Source organism: Phoxinus phoxinus (assembly GCF_949152265.1).
Source record: "Phoxinus phoxinus genome assembly, chromosome: 8".
In the NCBI taxonomy this organism is placed as follows: Eukaryota; Metazoa; Chordata; class Actinopteri; order Cypriniformes; family Leuciscidae; genus Phoxinus; species Phoxinus phoxinus.
In genome coordinates this window covers 23,824,072-23,843,560 of record NC_136883.1, presented here as the reverse complement: position 1 = coordinate 23,843,560, position 19,489 = coordinate 23,824,072, and the positions used below count along the sequence as shown (strand labels likewise).

Sequence of the window (19,489 nt, the reverse complement as noted above, 5' to 3'; positions counted from 1 at the left end):
GTTTAAAGGTACAAACTGATGTGCATATTTTTTGTTGCCGCACTCCGATCTCCTTTAAAGGGGAGGTGATTACGTCACGCGGGAAAGAAGGACCCTTATAGAACTTCGACTTTTTAATTAAAATATCTCCTCAGAACACTTATTAGCTTGAATTGATGTTCGGGATTAATGTATCATCACATGAACAGTTAAAATAATCTTCTACGCATCAAGAATATGGCGCCGTTCGCCAAGAAATAGAGTATTGAATTCAGTGTCAGTCTTTTCAGGCACATTTTCGAGGCGCCCTTTCTGCGCGCGGTGCATTGCGGGAGCGTCGCGTCTCTTGTATCGAGCGAAACCGGTAAGCACAAACTGAACAGCACAATTAAAGGGGAAATGGGGCACGAATATAACTGTGCCACAATGCATTAAGTGTGAGGAGAGCTATCTAATTTATTCCAGTAGAAGACATATTCAGCGGAATTTGTGTAAAGTGCGTCAAATAATTTTAATTCTTTATTATTTCTCTGTTGTGCACACTGCAATCATGGCGCGGGCGCTTTAAGGGTTAATTTTTTCCACCGCCGACATTTTTAGAAACATTTCGGCCGGCTTGCTTCTGTTATAAGTGTGGATCATCTGACTTTTTAAACGTTTTCTTGCGTGCATAAGTTATACTGTATATTAGATGCGATAAAATGTGACCGAGCAGCGGGAGGCGTTGCATTGGATCAGCGCGTGCAGGGGTATTAGTGATTCATGAGCGAGTTGTTCGGTTGACATGATTCTTTTTTTAAATGACTCATTCGAGCCGTTTGCAAGCGCCGGTGTCTTTTATTGTTGATTCGTTAACATCTTTGAATTTACAAATGTAAACCTATGAAGGCAAAATCTTATTTTCGCTGCTTTAAAGACTTTATTGGTAATTATCTAGCTTAAGTAAAAAATTGAAAGTAACAATTCAGCAAACTGATTTTTTACATATAAGTTAACTATTTTTATTTTTTTTGCTGAACTAAATTGTACTAACTTATTGGTATTTGTTTGCTGTCGTTACTGTATTAGTTGGTGTCTGAATCGACATTATAAATGTAATATATAAATATATAAAAATATATATAAAAAAAAGTTGCACGGAGAACTTTGGGAACTCTTGGGTGATGAATTAAAACAAGTCAAATAATTTGTCCGCTGGTTCATTGAAAATAACTCTTCGAACGAATCGAATCACTAAATGAATCAGTCTTGGATAGAGAGTGCGCGCCACATCAGTGCAGTTCGAACTATCGGATCCAAGATCACATCAGCAGCATGCACCCATATATCTGTACATAAAAATCCCTTGCATGATCTGATTAAAAAAACAGTTATTTATCACAGGAAATAAAGTCGAAATAAAGAGCAAAATGTGTTAAATCCGTAAGGTTGAGTGTGTTTTGTTGTTGTTATGAGCGTGGCTGTTGGACAGTAATTCAGAGGGAGAGAAAAACGTTGCCATGTAACGTAAACAAAGTAGAATGGACAGTATATTTCAGCTCAGCAAGAGTTTTAAAAAGAGCTAATGTATTTAAAGGGGAGGATCACCTCAGAGCATCAGTGCAAATACATTTGTACAAAACGTGCATTATTTTGATTCATATTTTGGGGTGAAACAGTAAAATGCAATATTTATTATTATCACTAGGTGCACGTTGTTTGCTTGTTTGAATGATCTCTTTTAATGTCTTAATGTTGTATATTTACACACTTTAATGTTTGTTTGTTTCTTTTTCAGATTGCATTTGCCATAGTTTGAAGGAGGTGTGTAAGCCATTGTGCGTGCCAGTAACGTTTTGTTTTTTGAAACATGTCGGTGCGGGAATCTTTTAACCCAGAGAGTTATGATCTGGACAAGAACTTCAGACTAACACGCTTCACAGAGCTCAAGGGAACAGGATGCAAAGTCCCTCAAGATGTGCTCCAGAAACTGCTGGAATCCCTGCAGGAAAACCATTATCAGGAAGATGAGCAGTTCCTTGGGGCTGTAATGCCCAGACTAGGTACAAACACGCACACGCACACACACACACACACACACACACACACACACTCACTCACACTCACACACTTGTGGGGGTTCTTCATATATAGAATGATTTTATACTGTACAAACTGTATATTCTATCCCCCTACCCAACTCCTAAACCTACCCATCACAGAAAGCTTTCTGCATTTTTACATTTTCAAAAAACATCACAGAGGATACATCAGTATGATTTATAAGCTGTTTTCCCTTATGGGGACTAAAAAATGTCCTAGGATTTTGGATATTGCCATCTTTGTGGGGACATTTTGTCCCCATAACGTACAGTTTGCCTGGACCACACTCACGCACAGCTAGAAATAAAAAAATTTAAAGATGTGTTATTAGTCTGGTCAGAGAAAAAAAAAAAAAGGTTCTCAAAAAATAGGAACATTTGTTATTATATACTCTTTATTGAGACCATCATCGTTTCAAAATCTTTAATGACAAAACAGAATTTAAATTTTTGCATGAGCTATCATTTTGTAATTGCATGAACTTTCAACACTTCTTAAAACTTCAGGAAAATCATGCTAGACATTTTTTTTTGCATGTAAAGGTCTTTTAGTGTAATTCTAAAAACCTGAAACCTGTGAATAACTTTATAAGAATAGCTTTTACTGTTTGAAATAACAATGTTGACTTGCAATAGGCATTGGTATGGACACCTGTGTGATTCCGCTGAGACATGGAGGCTTGTCACTTGTGCAGACCACAGATTATATCTACCCCATAGTGGACGATCCATATATGATGGTAAATACTCACTTTAAAATAACATTAAAGATGTAATGCATCACAGACTGAAAATGTGTTTTTCTGTATGAATTCTCTTGTCTTCTAGGGGAGAATTGCTTGTGCCAATGTGCTGAGTGACCTGTACGCCATGGGTGTAACAGAATGTGATAACATGCTGATGCTTCTTGGTGTCAGCAACAAACTCACAGAGAAGGTGAGGCTGAGGAAAAGCCTTTTGTGCTACTGAGTGAGATGTGAAACTGATCTGTAAATGTTCAGGCAAAGTGTAGTTATTTTAAGGAATGGTTTGCCTAGAAATACTAACAGTCATCGTTTCTCCTGTGAGTAAATTACAGTTTTGGGGTAAATATACAGCAATAACTGTATATACTATTTGATAAGCAAATTTCTAAGGCCTCTAAATGATCAACAGAATCTAAACTTTGATGAAAAACCTGTTGTACATAATCTGTTTACACTTTTTTTTTAAGGTCTTTTAGTGTAATTCTAAAAACCTGAAACCTGTGAATAACTTTATAAGAATAGCTTTTACTTTGTTAGTAATATTTCAAGATGAACACTTACTAGACTGAAGTAGCTTAGGTTTGCTTGATTACCATACTATTTTTTATTTTTTAGAAAAATCATGTTACAATTATACATCAGGCTTTTGAGGAACATTTACTTGTACAACTCTTGTCTTAATCATCATTGTATTGTATTGCATTGCATTATATGATTTGCCCCACACAATGAAAATTACAGGGCTTTGATCAAACTAAGCATTTAAATATCATATTTGGAATTACAACTGATTTTTAAATGCTTTTTTATGTAAGTTGTCTTCTCTAGTGTTATTAAAATCCACATTGATTACATTACAAGCTATCAGAATTAATTCTAACAGTTTGGCCTTATTAAATATCTGCACCAAACTGAAAATTTATGTTCAGATAAACTGAAAAAAAAAAAAAAAATGTTCCTCCTCAAATGTGAGTGCCATATTCTGCTATATCAAACTATATAAGCCATAAACGCCCGATGCATCATATAAAAAGCCTTTTTTCATTGGTCTAAACTGTTCTATTTCAGAAAAAAATACAATTTTGTGATTATTTGCAGGATTAATAAATATTTTTCAGAAAGCGATGCAAAAACAATATTCACGTGATGTGTGTGTTTTGTAGGAGCGTGATAAGGTCATGCCACTGGTCATCCAGGGGTTTAAGGATGCATCCGAGGAGGCGGGAACCTCCGTTACAGGTGGTCAGACCGTTATAAATCCTTGGATAGTCCTGGGAGGCGTGGCCACAACAGTGTGCCAACCGAATGAGTTCATTATGTAAGTATCTCTAATTCTGTGTGTTCTAGGAGTTGTTGTTACATGCTCAATTTCTGTAATTTTGTGCATGTGTGTTTATCCATGTTCTAGGCCAGATAATGCAGTACCAGGGGATGTGCTGGTTCTTACCAAACCACTAGGAACACAAGTGGCGGTCGCAGTGCACCAGTGGCTGGACATTGTGAGTGTTTTAGACATTTGTAATTTTGTATTATAGCTTGAACAGGGTTTAACTGCTTGCTATCTTTCTTTCTGTCTCAGCCAGAGAAATGGAATAAGATAAAGTTGGTCGTCACTCAGGAGGATGTGGAACTGGCGTATCAGGAGGCCATGTTAAACATGGCTCGACTCAACAGAACAGGTCAGTGCATGTCACATGAGTGCGGCTCTTAAATAAGTTTGCAGCAAACGTTTGACACTATTTCTGTTTCTCTCCGTCCAGCTGCCGGGTTGATGCACACCTTCAACGCACATGCAGCGACTGACATCACAGGGTTTGGGATCCTGGGCCACGCTCAGAACCTGGCACGCCAGCAGCGTACAGAGGTGTCCTTCGTCATTCACAACTTGCCAGTTCTCGCCAAAATGGCTGCCGTCAGCAAAGCTTGCGGGAACATGTTCGGCCTTATGCACGGCACCTGCCCAGAGACCTCAGGTATGAGATCTGATCTACAGTGCACTTTTTTCCCCTTGTGGCAGGAAAGTGTACTGAGGTGTCTAAAGCCCCTTTCACACAGAGATTCCAGAAAATACACGGATAAAGTAACCCGGGATTTGACCCGGGTTTGTTTTTGTTTGATTTTGGTTCATTCACACTGCCAGTGATTTTCCGGAATCAGAGAGTGTTCACACACAACCCGTAAAAATCCCGTAAAGACACGTGACAACGATGTGATGTAATGTCTCAGCAGCGTCTTAAGTTTGCTTGTGAGCTGCGATTTCTCTCTTTTGTGCATTTTTTTTCTCTGGTTCGATCATAAACTAGCGCATTACGTACCGTTTCACTTGCTGGCGAACGATCCCGGCTTCAGCGTCATCAATACGACACGGCATTGATTACGGCTTTTGTTCACACAGAGCGCGTTCCGGAACTGATACCGGCAATATTACTAGGTCCCCATCCCGGCATCAATCCCGTGTCGTGTTTGCATTCACACAGAAGGCGCTCTGGCAATTTCCCGGGATCAACCCGCTGTGTGAAAGGGGCTTAAAAGACTGACTTTTTTTTTAACCCATTTTACATGTGAAGAAAATGTAATAATAATGTAATTTAATTTCTCATTTTATATATATCATCTGCATTTTAAATATGAAAAAGTAAAAATAATCAATCAAATAGATTTAAATATATATATATATATATATATATATATATATATATATATATATATATATATATATATATAATATATTAATAAAAAAATATTTAAAATTCTAGATAAATTCCATTCAAAAAGTTTGGGGTCAGGGAGATTTTTTTTAAATAAGTCTTATGCTCACCAAGGCTGCATTTATTTGATACAAAAATACAGTAAAAACTGTAATATTGTGACATATTATTACAATTTAAAAGGGCTGTTTTTTATTTGAATATATTTTAAAATGTAATTTATTCCTGTGATGCAAGGCTGAATTTTCAGCATCATTACTCCAGTTTTCAGTCTTGCATGATCCTTCAGAAATCATTCTAATATGCTGATTTGGTGCTCAAGATTTTTTTTTTTTTTTTTTTTTTTTTTTGCGGTTTCAGGAAACCATGATAAAAAATTCAGGATTCTTTAATTAATAGAAAGTTCAAAACAACAGCATTTGAAATAGTTGTTTCTTTATGTCATAAACTTTCTTATTCCTTTCAGAATTATGTTTAAGATAAAATGGGGAAATGTTTATTTCCGAGTTTTTAATAGGGTCTCAGATGTTTATTTTTATACCTCCCTGTATTTAAGTCTTCTTAATAAGCTATTATTACATATTTCACTAATTCAACCTTGCAAAAAGCAGCAATCTGAATCTTGCATTTTTCTCCCTTATTTTTCTGTAGGAGGTTTACTGATCTGTCTTCCACGCGAGCAAGCAGCCCGTTTTTGTGCCGAGATCAAATCTCCCAAGTACGGCGAAGGTCACCAGGCGTGGATCATCGGCATTGTAGAGAAAGGCAACCGCACGGCACGCATCATCGACAAACCCCGCATCATCGAAGTCGCTCCGCAGGTGGCCACACAGAATGTCAACACCACCCCAGGAGCCACATCTTAAATCTGAGCGGCCCAAACAGCTGGCGTACTCTAGCCTCACCTGAACATATATCAGCGTAATGATATATACAACATCTGCCCACCTTGGCCTTCAGGCAGATTCTACATGGACACGGTTATAAAGCAGAAGAACATTTAACGAAGAAAATTCAATTGCCTTTTTATGTCTATAGTTTTCTGTTACATTAACTGGCCATGCACCTGATTGTGAGGCAGCTTCCAAGTAGAACGTATAATTAATAGTATAATTCTTATCTGATACTGTTGATTACTTCCAAATATCTTCTGCTCGCGCATCACCTGCGGTCTCATACATAGCCATGGTGTGTTTTAGCCTTTCCTGTTAGTATGCACAACCCATGCGGTAGTTCACATCATAATCTTTGCCTCGAACAATAGTTAATGAAGCTGCAGTGACGAGGAAGAGCGTGTCGGGGAAGGATTTCTTTTTTACTTTTGTATTATCCCTCGTGCGTCGGATAAAATAACCCTCCCTCACTGTTTGGTGGAAACATTGTTGGACTGAAGGAATCCAAGGTAATACCTCTCTAATAAATCAAGACCTCGTATTCTGGGAAACGCACCGCTGTCTTTGACGGCGATGCCGATTTTTCTCAAAGAATGTGCTAAACGTTGGAGATGCAGTTTGTATTGTATGATATTTACTGTTTCACATGAACATCATTAGTTCTGTTCTGTGGTAGAGATGTTTTTATATTCTGTACAAAGGTCATAATTTCTTGCCGTCTCTCATATTTGCTATTCATCATATATATGCCTTGAAACCCCTCCAATAAATCTCAGATCTTTTTTTAAATTCTTGAAAAGACGTGTATCTGATTGTGTGCGTGTTGGATGGTAAGACCCGGATTTTTTGTGTACAGCTTTTCTGTTTAATCAAGTGCAGGGTAAATTCCATATTTTAAAAGTTAATATGCACCAATTGAATATTTACAGTCATTTGCCAAAAACTACATACTAAAATATTTACAAAGTAAATACAATTCAAATTTGTACAATTCTTCTCTCACCCATCATAAATCCCTTTTGCTCTAAAATATTTAAGTGCACTATTTCACTAAGCATGTTCTTGATATAAATAACTACAATATATTTACAAGTTTATTTCATGCTAACGCAACCTAATATTTGCTTTTAGTGATGTTTGTTCAGATTATTGTAAAACAGGTGCTTTCAACTTGGGTCAGGAAGTTGACATTTTCATTTTTTTTGGAGTCACATCTTCTTCTCTTTCAGGTTGAATAGAGCTCTTATGTCCAGCATGGCCTGTCTGATATTCTGGCCAAAGCGGAACGAGTCCTGAGGAGAAAATAAGGAGCAGAAGTCAGAACTGTGATATAGTGAAGGCAAATCATCATATGTACCATTCAGAATAATGCTTTTTAAAGAATTATATTTAATCCAGAATAAACGTAAACATTTAGCTTGGGTTTAGAAAGACATGAGGTTGAATAAATGACTGAATTTAAAAAAAAATTAAATGAATTTTCAGATAAACTGGATCACTAATGTTTTTTTTATCTTTTGGTTGTTACATCAAGGCCTGTTCTCATTATGTTTTCTCATTATCACTCCAATATAACCTTGTCATAATTTAAAATATATTTCAATGTTCAAATAGTAAATATTTAAACAATTCCAAATGATGAATCAAATGTTCAAATTGAACAAAATATAACAGGAATTATAATGAACTTTAGTTTTAAAAAGAGAATAGCAGAGTTCATAACCAAAATATAACGATAACAACAAAGACGGACGATATCGTTGGAATCACTTTTAAAGTGATATTTTTTTTCTTTCTGATATGCAATACTTTATAATAATAGTAATAACATTGATAACATTGACAGTCAATCAGTAAATCAAAATCCTTCCTATTTTGACGCACGCGCTGCCAGCACGTAACAGAAACTTGCTTGCGCTTACATAAACAAGGTTATTGTCCGTTGGTGTGTGGAAGCTAATATTTGATAGTTATGATTCTTGCCGTGAATAAGACCATAAAAATGCCTGAGTTTTAAGTTCTCTTACCGTCTCAGGGCTGGAGAACTTGCTGGAAATGTGGAATGTAATGAGATTCTCGCCGACAATGATGTAAGAAACACCATAACCGTCATCAGCAACCTGCATATAAAGAAATGTAAATAACAACTGGTCAAATATATGGGTAAATTCATTTACTAAACTCGTTGCAAAGACGTGTGCAGTAGGAGGAGACACTCACAGGCCCAAAGCCGCCTCCTGCTCCCACATATTTGGGAAACTTCTGAATGTCGATGAGATTGAGCTGCTGTTGAGGGGTCTGACTGGTGGAGAGACGCCAGGGCTCAGACAAAACCTTTCAAAACAAGGTGTCCTTGAGACTTTAGCTAAATTAAGCAGGTATAGGTCATATTTTATGATCATGAAACAGACTTGCACTCACCTGTTTGAGGAAGGGTGAGTCTATGCCCATTACTTTGGACACAATGTAGAGGCAGAAGAGATGCCGGTCAATCCCGGCTCCTGTCATTGCCAGACGGTACATGTTCTGATGTTTCTCAGCAGCTTCTTTGAAGAGCGCTAACCTCTGCTCATTCTGGTAAACAAGAAAAGGTCAGACATGTTAATAACAATATAATTTACGGGACTATTAAAACAAATGCAGATTTCTTTTTCCAAATCAAAGCTTATATGTGCTGATGTAAAAGTCATTTTTTATGTTCCACTGTATGTTTCAACAGTGGACTTGAACAATACTGACAAAGTGTGGATGCAGCATTACCAACACGATCTCATGAAAGTCCGTATCTATACCATGAATTTTACTTCTTGTGCCATTTATACACCAAAAATATTTTTTTTGCGTGTATATGCTACACACTGTAAACCCCTTGGGTAGTAGAATTAGGGGTGTGGAGTGCTTGCGTGTACGCCATAAAGTGCGTATCATATACACGCAAGAACATTTTTTGCCGTATAAATGGCACGAGAAGTAAAATTCGTGGTATAGATACGCACTTTCATGAGATCGGGCTGGCATTACACAAAAACAAATGGTTTCAGTTATCGAAATGTTAATTTTAACTCTGTTGCTTACTAAATATGACCCCTGGGTTGGGTCTGTAAATATATTGCTCTCACCGTTTTGCTCTCGTCGTCCATTGCTTTTACAAACGCTGTGGACTCGCAGGTGCATGAGCGAACGGTTTCCGTACGGCCCTCGCGGAACATGCGTGTCATGGATGATTCATAAGTCAGACAGAATTCACCCTTGTCCTACACAAAAACAACAATAAAAATTTGTTCATAATATACAGACACATTTTTGCAGAGGGACATATAAGTACATATGTGTGGCTTGTACCCTGTATTGAGCTAGTTGCAGTGCTAGCTGGATAAAAGCATCCGGACTTGTTCTGCATTTCTTTATCAGGCCCTTTCCAAACTCATTAAATAAGCAGTCGTGGAAATCCACATCGTCAGCAATTCCCTTAGCAATCGTGTAAGAACCTTCAATAATCTCCTGGCACTGAGAGAGACACAAGGAACTTTAATCAGTTATCAATGTAGAAATGCAGTTATCAGGATGTATAATAAATTATTGCATAAAATTAAAATGTGTTCAATCTATTCATCTTTCAAATGAAAAAAACATGTCAAGACCTAAGATGGAAGGGTAATTCATACCGCTTTTGGGATGTCCCACTGTAGTCTGGTAGGGGGCGCCAGGCTTTTGTTAATGTCTCCTTTGCAATGTCCCTCTTCAGTATATCCCAGGTGGAAACAATCTGTGGCCGAAACATACTAAACAGAAAGGACAATGGATGTTGTTTATTAAAGCTGATTAGTGTAATTTAAAAATAAATATATTTAGAATGATTATTATTCTTTGTTTACCTCCCACATATGTCCAATGATAGGGGAGTCCGCCCATGAATGCTCAGTGTTGACGCCCATTTTACCGTTCTTGTAGACGATCAAAGTGAAGGATTTATCAAACCACCTGACAGGTGCGAGAAGATAGATCAGTTAATGTACATTTGTATGAGTTTATGTGGTTTGAATGTGTGCAGATGTCCTGATGTCCACCACCACTAAGAACTACCTGGTAATCAGACAAAAGTGTTGCTACAAATACAAAGTTCTGTCATGAAACTCTAGATTGTGCAAGCTGATAGAAAAATATATGAAATGATACTGAAATAACACTGGTTTCTACCTGTCATAGCACTTTCCATGCAGTAGAGATTTAGCGTAGAGGTCCAGGGATTTTAAGTTCTCTGGATCATATCCATGCGCCTCATCGTCCAGGGTCAGGAAAAACGCAGCCGTCTCAATGGTCTCCAGAGACGCCCGGTTGACACCCTCCCTGAAGTACTTTAAACGTGCCCTGGCCCAAGGAACCCTGCATGTGTGTGTTAAAGGGGATGATTTCTATTAAGTTATTTAAAGATTTCGATCTTTTTTCCCCTCTGTTTTTTTATTTAATTTAATTTGATTTACAATAATATTCATGTTCTTACAATGTTATTATATACTATTATTATTATTATAATTTAAATATTTTTTTATTATAAAATATTTTTCTTTGAACTGTCTGAAATCCCCTGGTTTAGCACACAGCCTCACGACTATATTACGAGGTCTTCTTCACCTGTTCCCAGCAGTCAGTGAAGGGAGCTTGATCTCTCCAGGTTGTGGTTCAGATTTGTCATCCAGGATACGTTGAAACTGCAACTCGAGCTCTGAGGGCCAAAGGTGGCGACCACCGTAGTACAACCACACCTTAAAGAAACGGCCTCGATGGTACACCACCAAGTGCTTCCTGTCCTTCAGATGCTGCACAAAATCTGAGCATAAACAAAGGTGTGTGAGAGATGGTTTGAAATAGGCATCCATGAATCTTTAGGCCTATCATCTATAGTCAAATAGTAATGAAAAATGTCCTTACCAGTCTCAATGCCAGGGATACGAGTGGTGTTGAACATCCTCTCATACTGAAAAGAGCACATAGGGACAATCCCAAGAGCTCTCAGCTGAGAAGAGAGAACACCGGGCATGATGGGATTCTTTCATTTATTTTTGGATGTATTTCAATGTAGTGGATGGAAAAATGATTTGTATGTGTTGTATGTGTGTGTGTACCGGGGTAAGTTCTCCTCGCTCCAGTTTACGGCGATACTGCAGCATGGCATGAACTACATTTCCAGCTCGTGCTGCCTGTCTGTGTGTTGGGATCACGTAGAGGAAATCCTGATGGACGGAGAGTGAGAGTAAAGGATATAGACAGTTTTATTTAATAAAGCTATAAAAAAACAACAAAACTCAACCAGAAACAAACAACTTTAATGTTTATAACGTTCCATTTTTTCATAGTTAGTCAGTAGGTGGTGCCATTGTATTTCATTTGATATGAATTTCAACAGTCGAATGATTAGTTTATACTTGAAATTTAGGTAACACTTTATTTTGATTGTACACTTTATACATTTTACTAACTACAAGTAACTTTGCAACTACAATGTCCTAACACCTAAACCTAACTTAAGTCTACTAATACTCTAATGAGAGTTAGTTGACATGTTGTTGCAAAGCTAGTTGGTGTATAATGTCTAAACTGGGTCCAGTCAAAATCGAAATAAAGTGTAACCAAAATGTATAAGTACCGGTTTGAGTTGCTATTTATTTTGTTAAAAAAGAAATTAGCCGTTTGATTATGTACCACCCCAACTTCCTGTTTCATTAGGAAGTAGACATACGTCAACACAGGAAAGAAAACTGTACTCGTCCAAGCCATTTCAAGGGTGATTTCATTTCATACTCACCATTGTGTAAAAGTTGCTATTGACCATGATGGGGTCGCGTCCTCTCAGGTAGATATACTCCTCCCACCAGTCACTCACCTGTTAATACACACAATGCCATGTCTCTTAGTTAGCCAGCGTTTATAAGAGGGTTTTTGTGCTGATTTATAGGCCACTCATGTAGAAGATCTCTATCTTTGTTTACTTACATAATTTGTGGCCCACCAGGATTTGAGTTTAAGGTGTTTTTGGAATTTGGGAGCAGGGTCCTTTTTGAAGTCATTAGCAACAATCTCCATCTGTTTATATTGATCATCATCCAGCAGAGGTCGAACTGATTCTAGATACTAAAACAATAAAGAGAACAAATCATAAAAAGAAAAATAGCCAAAACAGAGTGCAATGTTTAATTATACACAGAACATGGACAAGTGAAGCTCAAAGAAATCATGTAATATTCCAAAATAATAATATTTGTTTTACTGGTTTAATTTATGCACAATTATATATATATATATTTTTTTTTTTAAATAAGCATAAGTTAAAAGTTAAATATAAAAAAAAATACTAAGTCATTTTTATTTACATTTTTTTTATATAAACTGTAATTCTTTAGATTATGGGGTAAAATGTGACCAGCATTAACTTTGATCACATTATATTTATCAGGACATCTGATGATATTTTACCCTGCTGATTGTGTCATCAATGCTCGGTACTGGCAGATGGGGCAGAGATGCCTGAAAGCTGTAGAGCAACGGCCGTCGACCAGACAACAGCTTTACAAGACTCTAAAACAGACAGAATATTTCATAAATCGAACCGCTTTTTAAACTGCTCTATACTTAAATTTGATTTCATGAGAGACGCACCAGCCAGACTTTAGTAGAGAAGCTCATTTTGCCATGTGACTCAAAGATCCAGCCATGGCAGGACAGGAGAGCTTTCAGGATGTACCGCAGAAGGAAGATGAAGGATAACCACAGGCCTGTGGCAAACAGGATGGCACTCAACACCATCTGAGTCTGAACGGTCATAAATTCACTACAAGGGAACATATTAAAAATATTTGATCATGTAATTTAACAAGTAATATTATCAAAATTGTGAATATTAATGTTAATTTTAAGAATATACACACACACACACACACACATATATATATATATATTTAATGGATAAATAATAAAAAAAACACTGCTCAAAATGTCTAATATCAAAATGCTTTCACATCATCAGGAAATGTTATATTCAAAATCAAAAAGATAATTTGCATACCATCTACACAGGGCAAGTATTTCTTTATGACTGTTTTTAAGCTGCTTTAAGGCTGATTTATACTTCTGCGTCGGGTGTACGCCGTAGTGTACGTCGTAGGCTACGCACGTAGCATTTATACTTCTGCGTTTATGTCTGCGTTGCTCTGCAGTTACATCGCCGAAACGCTAGTTGGCGGGTTTTAATGTTCCACTGTGTATAGATTCCTCGTGGCTGTTTTGATTTGACTACTACAAGCAATGGCGACTGAAAGAGAGCGGATCATGTTGGAGCTGGAGCTTATCGAGTTGGAAAAACAGTAAATTTTAGTGAAATTTTTGAATTTACAGAACTTCTGAATTTAAACATGGCGGGCGGTGCAGAAGAACACGCCGGAAACGCGTAGGAGGAAACGCAATGCTACCAAGCCGACCAATCACAGATCTTGCGGTCCGCGTTGTCACGACGTGTAGTTACATTTTTGAGGAGGTGCGCGTCAGGGTACGGCGAAGGGGACGACGTATGGTACACGTCTATGCGTATGCTACGCCGTACCTACTGCGCGCACCCGACGCAGAAGTATAAATTGGCCTTTAGTCATGCATGGTGGCAGCTTCGATTTATGCATCTGTGTTTATGTATAACCATGCCTGAAGTTTCCACAAATGTGTTAGTAAGTTACCTCACTGGTAGAGATGTCTTGATCCTATCAATCATACCCATGGAGGGGTCGATCCTGGCATACATGGTGCTCATAATCGCAATGACTACGATTAGCCAGCTGGAAGGACTGGCGGGGTACACACCTGTGAGAACACCGTTCTACTCGAGACAAAAGAAAATATTACTTTTATTAGATGATAGATTGATAGATAGATAGATAGATAGATAGATAGATAGATAGATAGATAGATAGATAGATAGACAGATTAATTCACCTTGAAGCGGATAGCACGCTTCTTCCATGATGTCACTCCAGATATGTAGATGTGTTTGAGCACCTCACGGCTCAACTGTAGGTCGATGCCATCTGGTGTGACGGTGAACTGAAATGCCACCGCCTGATGAGCCTCTGCCATTATACAGGCTTAAAGCACAGCCTGAGGAACAAGACAGGCCCTGTTCAAATATATTTTGCAAACACTGCAATGTTTATGTGCTATTTTAGCTCAGATGGTGTAGTCTAGTGGAACGATCTGGGCTACTAAGTGAAAGGTGAAGCTGAGGGTGACCGATGGATTATCACCACTGTGACACTTGACCTCAGGATGTAATGTATTGTAAATCACTGTGGAAACAAACAATATAACTTAATAATAGTTCAAAATAACTTCTTAAACTCATTCAATTATAAATGTGTCCTTGAGGGCTTGAGGTTGAAACCTGGCAGGGGAATTTATGAACTGGATAATTATTAAAATCCATCACCACTGTGTAATTTCACCTCAGGTTGCTACAGGGAGAATGTGGATTTAGTAAGTGTCCTGTAAGATTCTGATAAACGCCAAAAAATGGGTTTATTGGAACATATATAGAAACGTATAAAGGACATGTATCGCTCTGAAGTCACAGAGTTCAGTTATGCTGTGACACTGTCAAGCTTATGTTTCTTTTTCCATGTCATATGACTTCAGCCAGAAGAAGTGGGGCAAAGTTGAATAGTCAGAAATAACATAGTAGGACATCTGAGAGGGGTTCAGTGACACTGGCCAAAACACACGTGACATCTGACGCATGACAGCATAGATCAGGAGATTTTTTATAGAATATGCAGCATGTTATATTATAAAAAATATATGATATTAAATTTGACATAGAACTTTTCAACCAATACTTTGCTATTTCTGTGAACTGTACATTTTGTCCAACACATAATAGGATAATATAAACAATATGTACATTTTTAACACAAATATGTTCTAACAATAAAAAGCACGTTTAAAAAGTTGTACCTTAGTTAACTTTTAACAGTAGGCCTACATAAATATTTACTACTTAGAATATATTTATGTTATCATCAAAATAATATTTGGAATTTATCAAAAATCTAGTAAAGCTGTAAAATTTAACAGAGACAATTAGAGAAGACAGACTCTCCTCATACAACTACACAAAACTCAGTTGAATGATTCAGTGTCTCTAAAGTTTTAATAAGAAATATACTGGATTTACATTACCTGCAATGCAATGTAACAGCAAAACAGTGCAAGTCAGATGAAATTCAGTGGATAAAAAGATCCAATTTTCTCTCAGCGGGGCTGGAATGGAAGTCAAATGTTCTTTACTCTTGTGCCCTTCAGTCGACTCCTCGTGCACTCTGGAAGTCTGTTGACTGTTGCTCAGAGACTAGTTATCTCCTCTTCTACTCAAACTTTCTCCTCGCCCTCCCTCTCTGTTTTCCTTTATTTTGCGAGTTGCCTGTTTTCTGTGAGTGTTTGCTTTATTCTTTTATGCTCTAAACTAACTGTTACATAGTAGCCCTCCCTCATAAATGATCTCTCTCTGTGTGTGTGTAACTGGATCCTCTCAGGCAGAGTTAAACTGGTGGATGTACACTAAGTACACACTATATGATCGATCTCAGGCCCAAATATTATGCAGCTGGAAATATCCCACGGCAGCATGCCAGAACACTCTGACGATAGTCAGAGACAGAGAGACATTATGTACATGTAGGGATGTGTCTTTGTAAAATATCCATGAAATGAGGCTTGCGAATGTGTTATGTAATAAGTCAGGCATCTAAAACGCACACTTCTTTAATACTGAATAAGGAACTTAATGTAAAATACCTTTTTTAAAGAAAACGTGAGTGGTGCTTACCTGTCCGAAACCTGCTGCCACCACGATGCCAGCTGAGCTGTTGTAATGTGATTGCTAAGGTGTTCTGAGTGCATTTAAATGTTGCTTACTGAGTCAAGTCAAAAGAGTCCACCCCAAAGTTCTCTATGCCCATTGGTTCCTCAAATGTAAATCTATGGGGGGTTTTTTCTTCCCATATTATTGACTATCAGGTGAAAATCATAATTTGTATTACCTAGTAAAGTAATAGCATGCCTCTCCTCAACAAGCGGCAAGATTTCAGCATGAACAGCTAAGGACGATTTACATGCACACACAAAAAAAAAAAAATCTGAAAAACTTTAATCCAAAATATGTACAAAAGCAATAGTCATGTCTTAGCAAGCAAGACTAATTGTGTTATTATTACAGAGAGATTTGAGAAATATTGTTGTTATATTTTATTGCAATTTTAAGGTCAAATGTAGAGGTGGAAAATGCTCTCATAGCAAGTAGAGAAAGGAAGTGAAGGAAGAGAACAGAGAGACAGGGAATCCAGGTTCAGTTTAACTACAGCATTGTCCTTCGTCCCTGACATGTAGACCTCGTTATTCAGAATGGTGCCCTGGCCGATTAAAGTGGTCTTCTCCATTGCCCTTACACGGCCCCACTTCTGAGAGTCCACGCAGAAAGATGTCACCATGGTATTAGAATTGTTCCCACCAATTACAACCAACTGACTTTTGCTAGCACCCAGGAAGTGCAAGATGGGGAGCTCTGCATTGGTGCGGGTTAGAGTGGGGAGCAGTTCACACCAGCAATCTGAGAGGAAGAGAAAGAGTCTACTTTCTAAATGCTTATCAGTGGCAACAGCTCATAGATAAACCCTGAATGTTGTCCAAACCTATCTTTAATAGGCTACAGTTGTACCTTGTCTTGAATCGTAACGCAGCACCAGTTTCTCTCCGGTTCTCTGGATGTTCCCCAGTACATAGAGGCAGTGTCCCAGGCTGGTTGTGAGTGGGGAATCATGGGAAAGGGACAGGCTGAACTGGAAGTCCGTCAGAGGGAGAGAGGAAACGAATGCCCAGGTGTCCATCCAGGGATCATATCTCTCCACAGCAGTGTAGACACTTGTGCTGGAATCGGGAGTCACAAGGGAATCCAGATACCAGCCGCCCACAGCAAATATTCTCCCTTCACACACTGCTGCACTGAAGTGACGCCTATGCTGAGAGGGATCATGGATAGTCACATTTGAAATTTGACCTTTATTCATGTATTTCTGATACTTAGAAGTGAAACTTGGGTTTTGGGAATGAGATCTTTAAGAACAATCAGGTCCAGACAGAAATCTACCCATGCTTCCCTATACTATCTTTAGGATATAAAGTTGGAACATGATAAACCAGTTTGCTGCTGGTCAAAGGTGGTCTGTTGGACCTAACCAGCTTGAAAGCTAGCTAGTTAGTAGATATACTGATTGGCTTCATCACTGTCTCCTCTCCACCAGTAAGCTGGTGTGTGGTGGGCGTTCTGGCGCAATATGGCTGCCGCCGCATCATCCAAGTGGATGCTGCACATTGGTGGTGGTTGAGGAGATCCCCCCCCCCTACTATGTAAAGCGCTTTGAGGTCTCAGAAAAAGCGCTATATAAATGTAACGAATTATTAAATTCAGCTGGTCAACTACTTATACCACCTTGAAACCTTAAGAGTAGATGAGTATCATTGGCAAATATATTGACATTTATTCTATGGTATGCAAATGTTCTAAAGTTCATACCTTAATCAGAGGAGCTGTTGATACCCATTGATTGGTAAAAGGGTTGTACCGGAAAGAAGCCATCTTGAATTCATAACCCTTCTTTACACGGTTTCTATAACCCCCTATGAGATAGAGGTAATTATAGAGAACCGCTGTGGTGAAGCACCACTTATCCGCACAAAAAGGCAAATCTGTGGGAGAACTCCATTTCCCATCATTCCCATCTTCCTCCAGCCTAAAGAGTCTTCGAGCAGCCTCGGTTTCCAGGTCATTCCTTGATGTCAAGTTCTCTTTTCTCAAGCAGCATAAGTGTGGACTTCCCTTTGACCTTAATGTGAGAAGCTCCACTTTATGGTGTGGTTCCAATCCCTTGCTCAGGTGTGGAAGCTCCAGCAGATACTTGCTCAGGTAGGTTAGGACAGTCACTTGGAGCTCCACACAGCAGAGTTCCTCAGCCAGCTGTAGATAGCCCAAGCAGGTGCCCTCGGTCAGGGCCTGAGAGAGGGCCATCAGCAGATAATCTGTGAACCCAGAAGCCAACAGGTATGTGCTTACCCGTAGGTGTTCCCCAAGGAGATCTTCAGGAACACATAACCGCTGTCGAAAGCAAAATTCTAGAAGGTTGTGGAAGATTGGAGAGGGAACATGTCCAAGGTGCACCAGCCGTTCAGATGTCTCTCTCATGGAGGAGTGGGACAGAGCCTTGAAATACTCACTGCAATCTGCAAGCTTCTCCAGATCCACCTGGAAGTGTCAAGAAGCAAGACATCTTGCATTTGTGGGCCACGATTTTTACAGTCTGATGGTTATGTTTGCTTATGTAGATACTCACATGGAAAGTATGTGTGCTGGTTTGCACCGTCACCATTGGTCCGTTGCTCTGGTGCCGATAGGTTCTGTAGTCTTGATTTGTTCTCCAAACATCTGACTGTAGGTTATCAGACTTCTCTTCAAAAACATCATAACCTGCTTGTCCAAACTGAACCCAGTTTAAACTACGTTTGAAGCACAAAAACCTCTGTATCTGTTCTAAACGTCTTTTTATCCATGTGCAAAAATACATTAAGGCCACAACTATTATCTGCCATAGATTAGCCATGTTCCCATTTAGGTAGAATACTCTGATAGTTGTAGGATTTACAGATTTTGTATACCTCTTAAATTTCAATTAAACTATTGCATTTGGAACTATTCTAGTCTATGATTCTAAAGAAAATCTGACTCACAATCCCAGCCAATGACATGTCATTCCATGGTGGATGGAGGAAAAATCCAGCCTGCTTTTTTTGGTAGAACATGCATGGTTGTTTTCAAGGCTCAATATGGCGCCCGTGTGCCAGAGCAAAAGCAGTAGAGCTATTTTAAGGAATCGCTGGAACAGGAAACAAAATCTGGTGGGCCACTCTGTTCAGTCTACTGAATTACACAACACTTGAACCATGTTGGGAACTGATGATGCTGGATTACAATATAATGTACAATATATATACATACA

General features: G+C 38.4%; 3 protein-coding genes across 6 annotated transcripts; 1 reads left to right on the top strand and 2 right to left on the bottom strand.

Moving 5' to 3' along the window:
• The first annotated feature begins 7 nt into the window (after positions 1–7).
• sephs1 (selenophosphate synthetase 1) lies at positions 8–7,196 on the top strand. Of its 3 annotated transcripts, none has more exons than XM_079621480.1 (9): positions 8–343; positions 1,757–2,021; positions 2,697–2,800; positions 2,889–2,996; positions 3,970–4,124; positions 4,215–4,305; positions 4,386–4,485; positions 4,567–4,779; positions 6,166–7,196. In XM_079621480.1, the coding sequence occupies exons 2-9, from the start codon at positions 1,829–1,831 to the stop codon at positions 6,378–6,380; spliced, it is 1,179 nt and encodes a 392-aa protein (XP_079477606.1). In that variant the 5' UTR covers positions 8–343; positions 1,757–1,828; the 3' UTR covers positions 6,381–7,196. The 3 variants fall into 3 exon arrangements, with proteins under 3 accessions (XP_079477606.1, XP_079477607.1, XP_079477608.1); XM_079621481.1 differs by having other exon boundaries at positions 333–475; XM_079621482.1 differs by lacking the exon at positions 8–343 and adding an exon at positions 530–904.
• On the bottom strand, positions 7,177–16,406 carry cpt1b (carnitine palmitoyltransferase 1B (muscle)). Of its 2 annotated transcripts, none has more exons than XM_079621477.1 (19): positions 16,270–16,406; positions 14,385–14,546; positions 14,129–14,268; positions 13,062–13,233; positions 12,879–12,980; positions 12,399–12,536; positions 12,211–12,288; positions 11,531–11,638; positions 11,337–11,421; positions 11,040–11,235; positions 10,605–10,790; positions 10,283–10,388; positions 10,073–10,189; positions 9,750–9,914; positions 9,527–9,661; positions 8,829–8,981; positions 8,628–8,741; positions 8,435–8,527; positions 7,177–7,699 (listed from the first exon to the last, which is right to left on the bottom strand). In XM_079621477.1, the coding sequence occupies exons 2-19, from the start codon at positions 14,523–14,525 to the stop codon at positions 7,616–7,618; spliced, it is 2,313 nt and encodes a 770-aa protein (XP_079477603.1). In that variant the 5' UTR covers positions 14,526–14,546; positions 16,270–16,406; the 3' UTR covers positions 7,177–7,615. The 2 variants fall into 2 exon arrangements, with proteins under 2 accessions (XP_079477603.1, XP_079477602.1); XM_079621476.1 differs by lacking the exon at positions 16,270–16,406 and adding an exon at positions 15,624–15,989.
• A 165-nt stretch (positions 16,407–16,571) lies between these two features.
• Positions 16,572–19,337, bottom strand: LOC307003250 (kelch repeat and BTB domain-containing protein 13). Its single transcript, XM_079621478.1, has 4 exons — positions 18,827–19,337; positions 18,013–18,738; positions 17,158–17,458; positions 16,572–17,049 (listed from the first exon to the last, which is right to left on the bottom strand). The coding sequence occupies exons 1-4, from the start codon at positions 19,091–19,093 to the stop codon at positions 16,706–16,708; spliced, it is 1,638 nt and encodes a 545-aa protein (XP_079477604.1). The 5' UTR covers positions 19,094–19,337; the 3' UTR covers positions 16,572–16,705.
• Between the last annotated feature and the right edge of the window lie 152 nt (positions 19,338–19,489).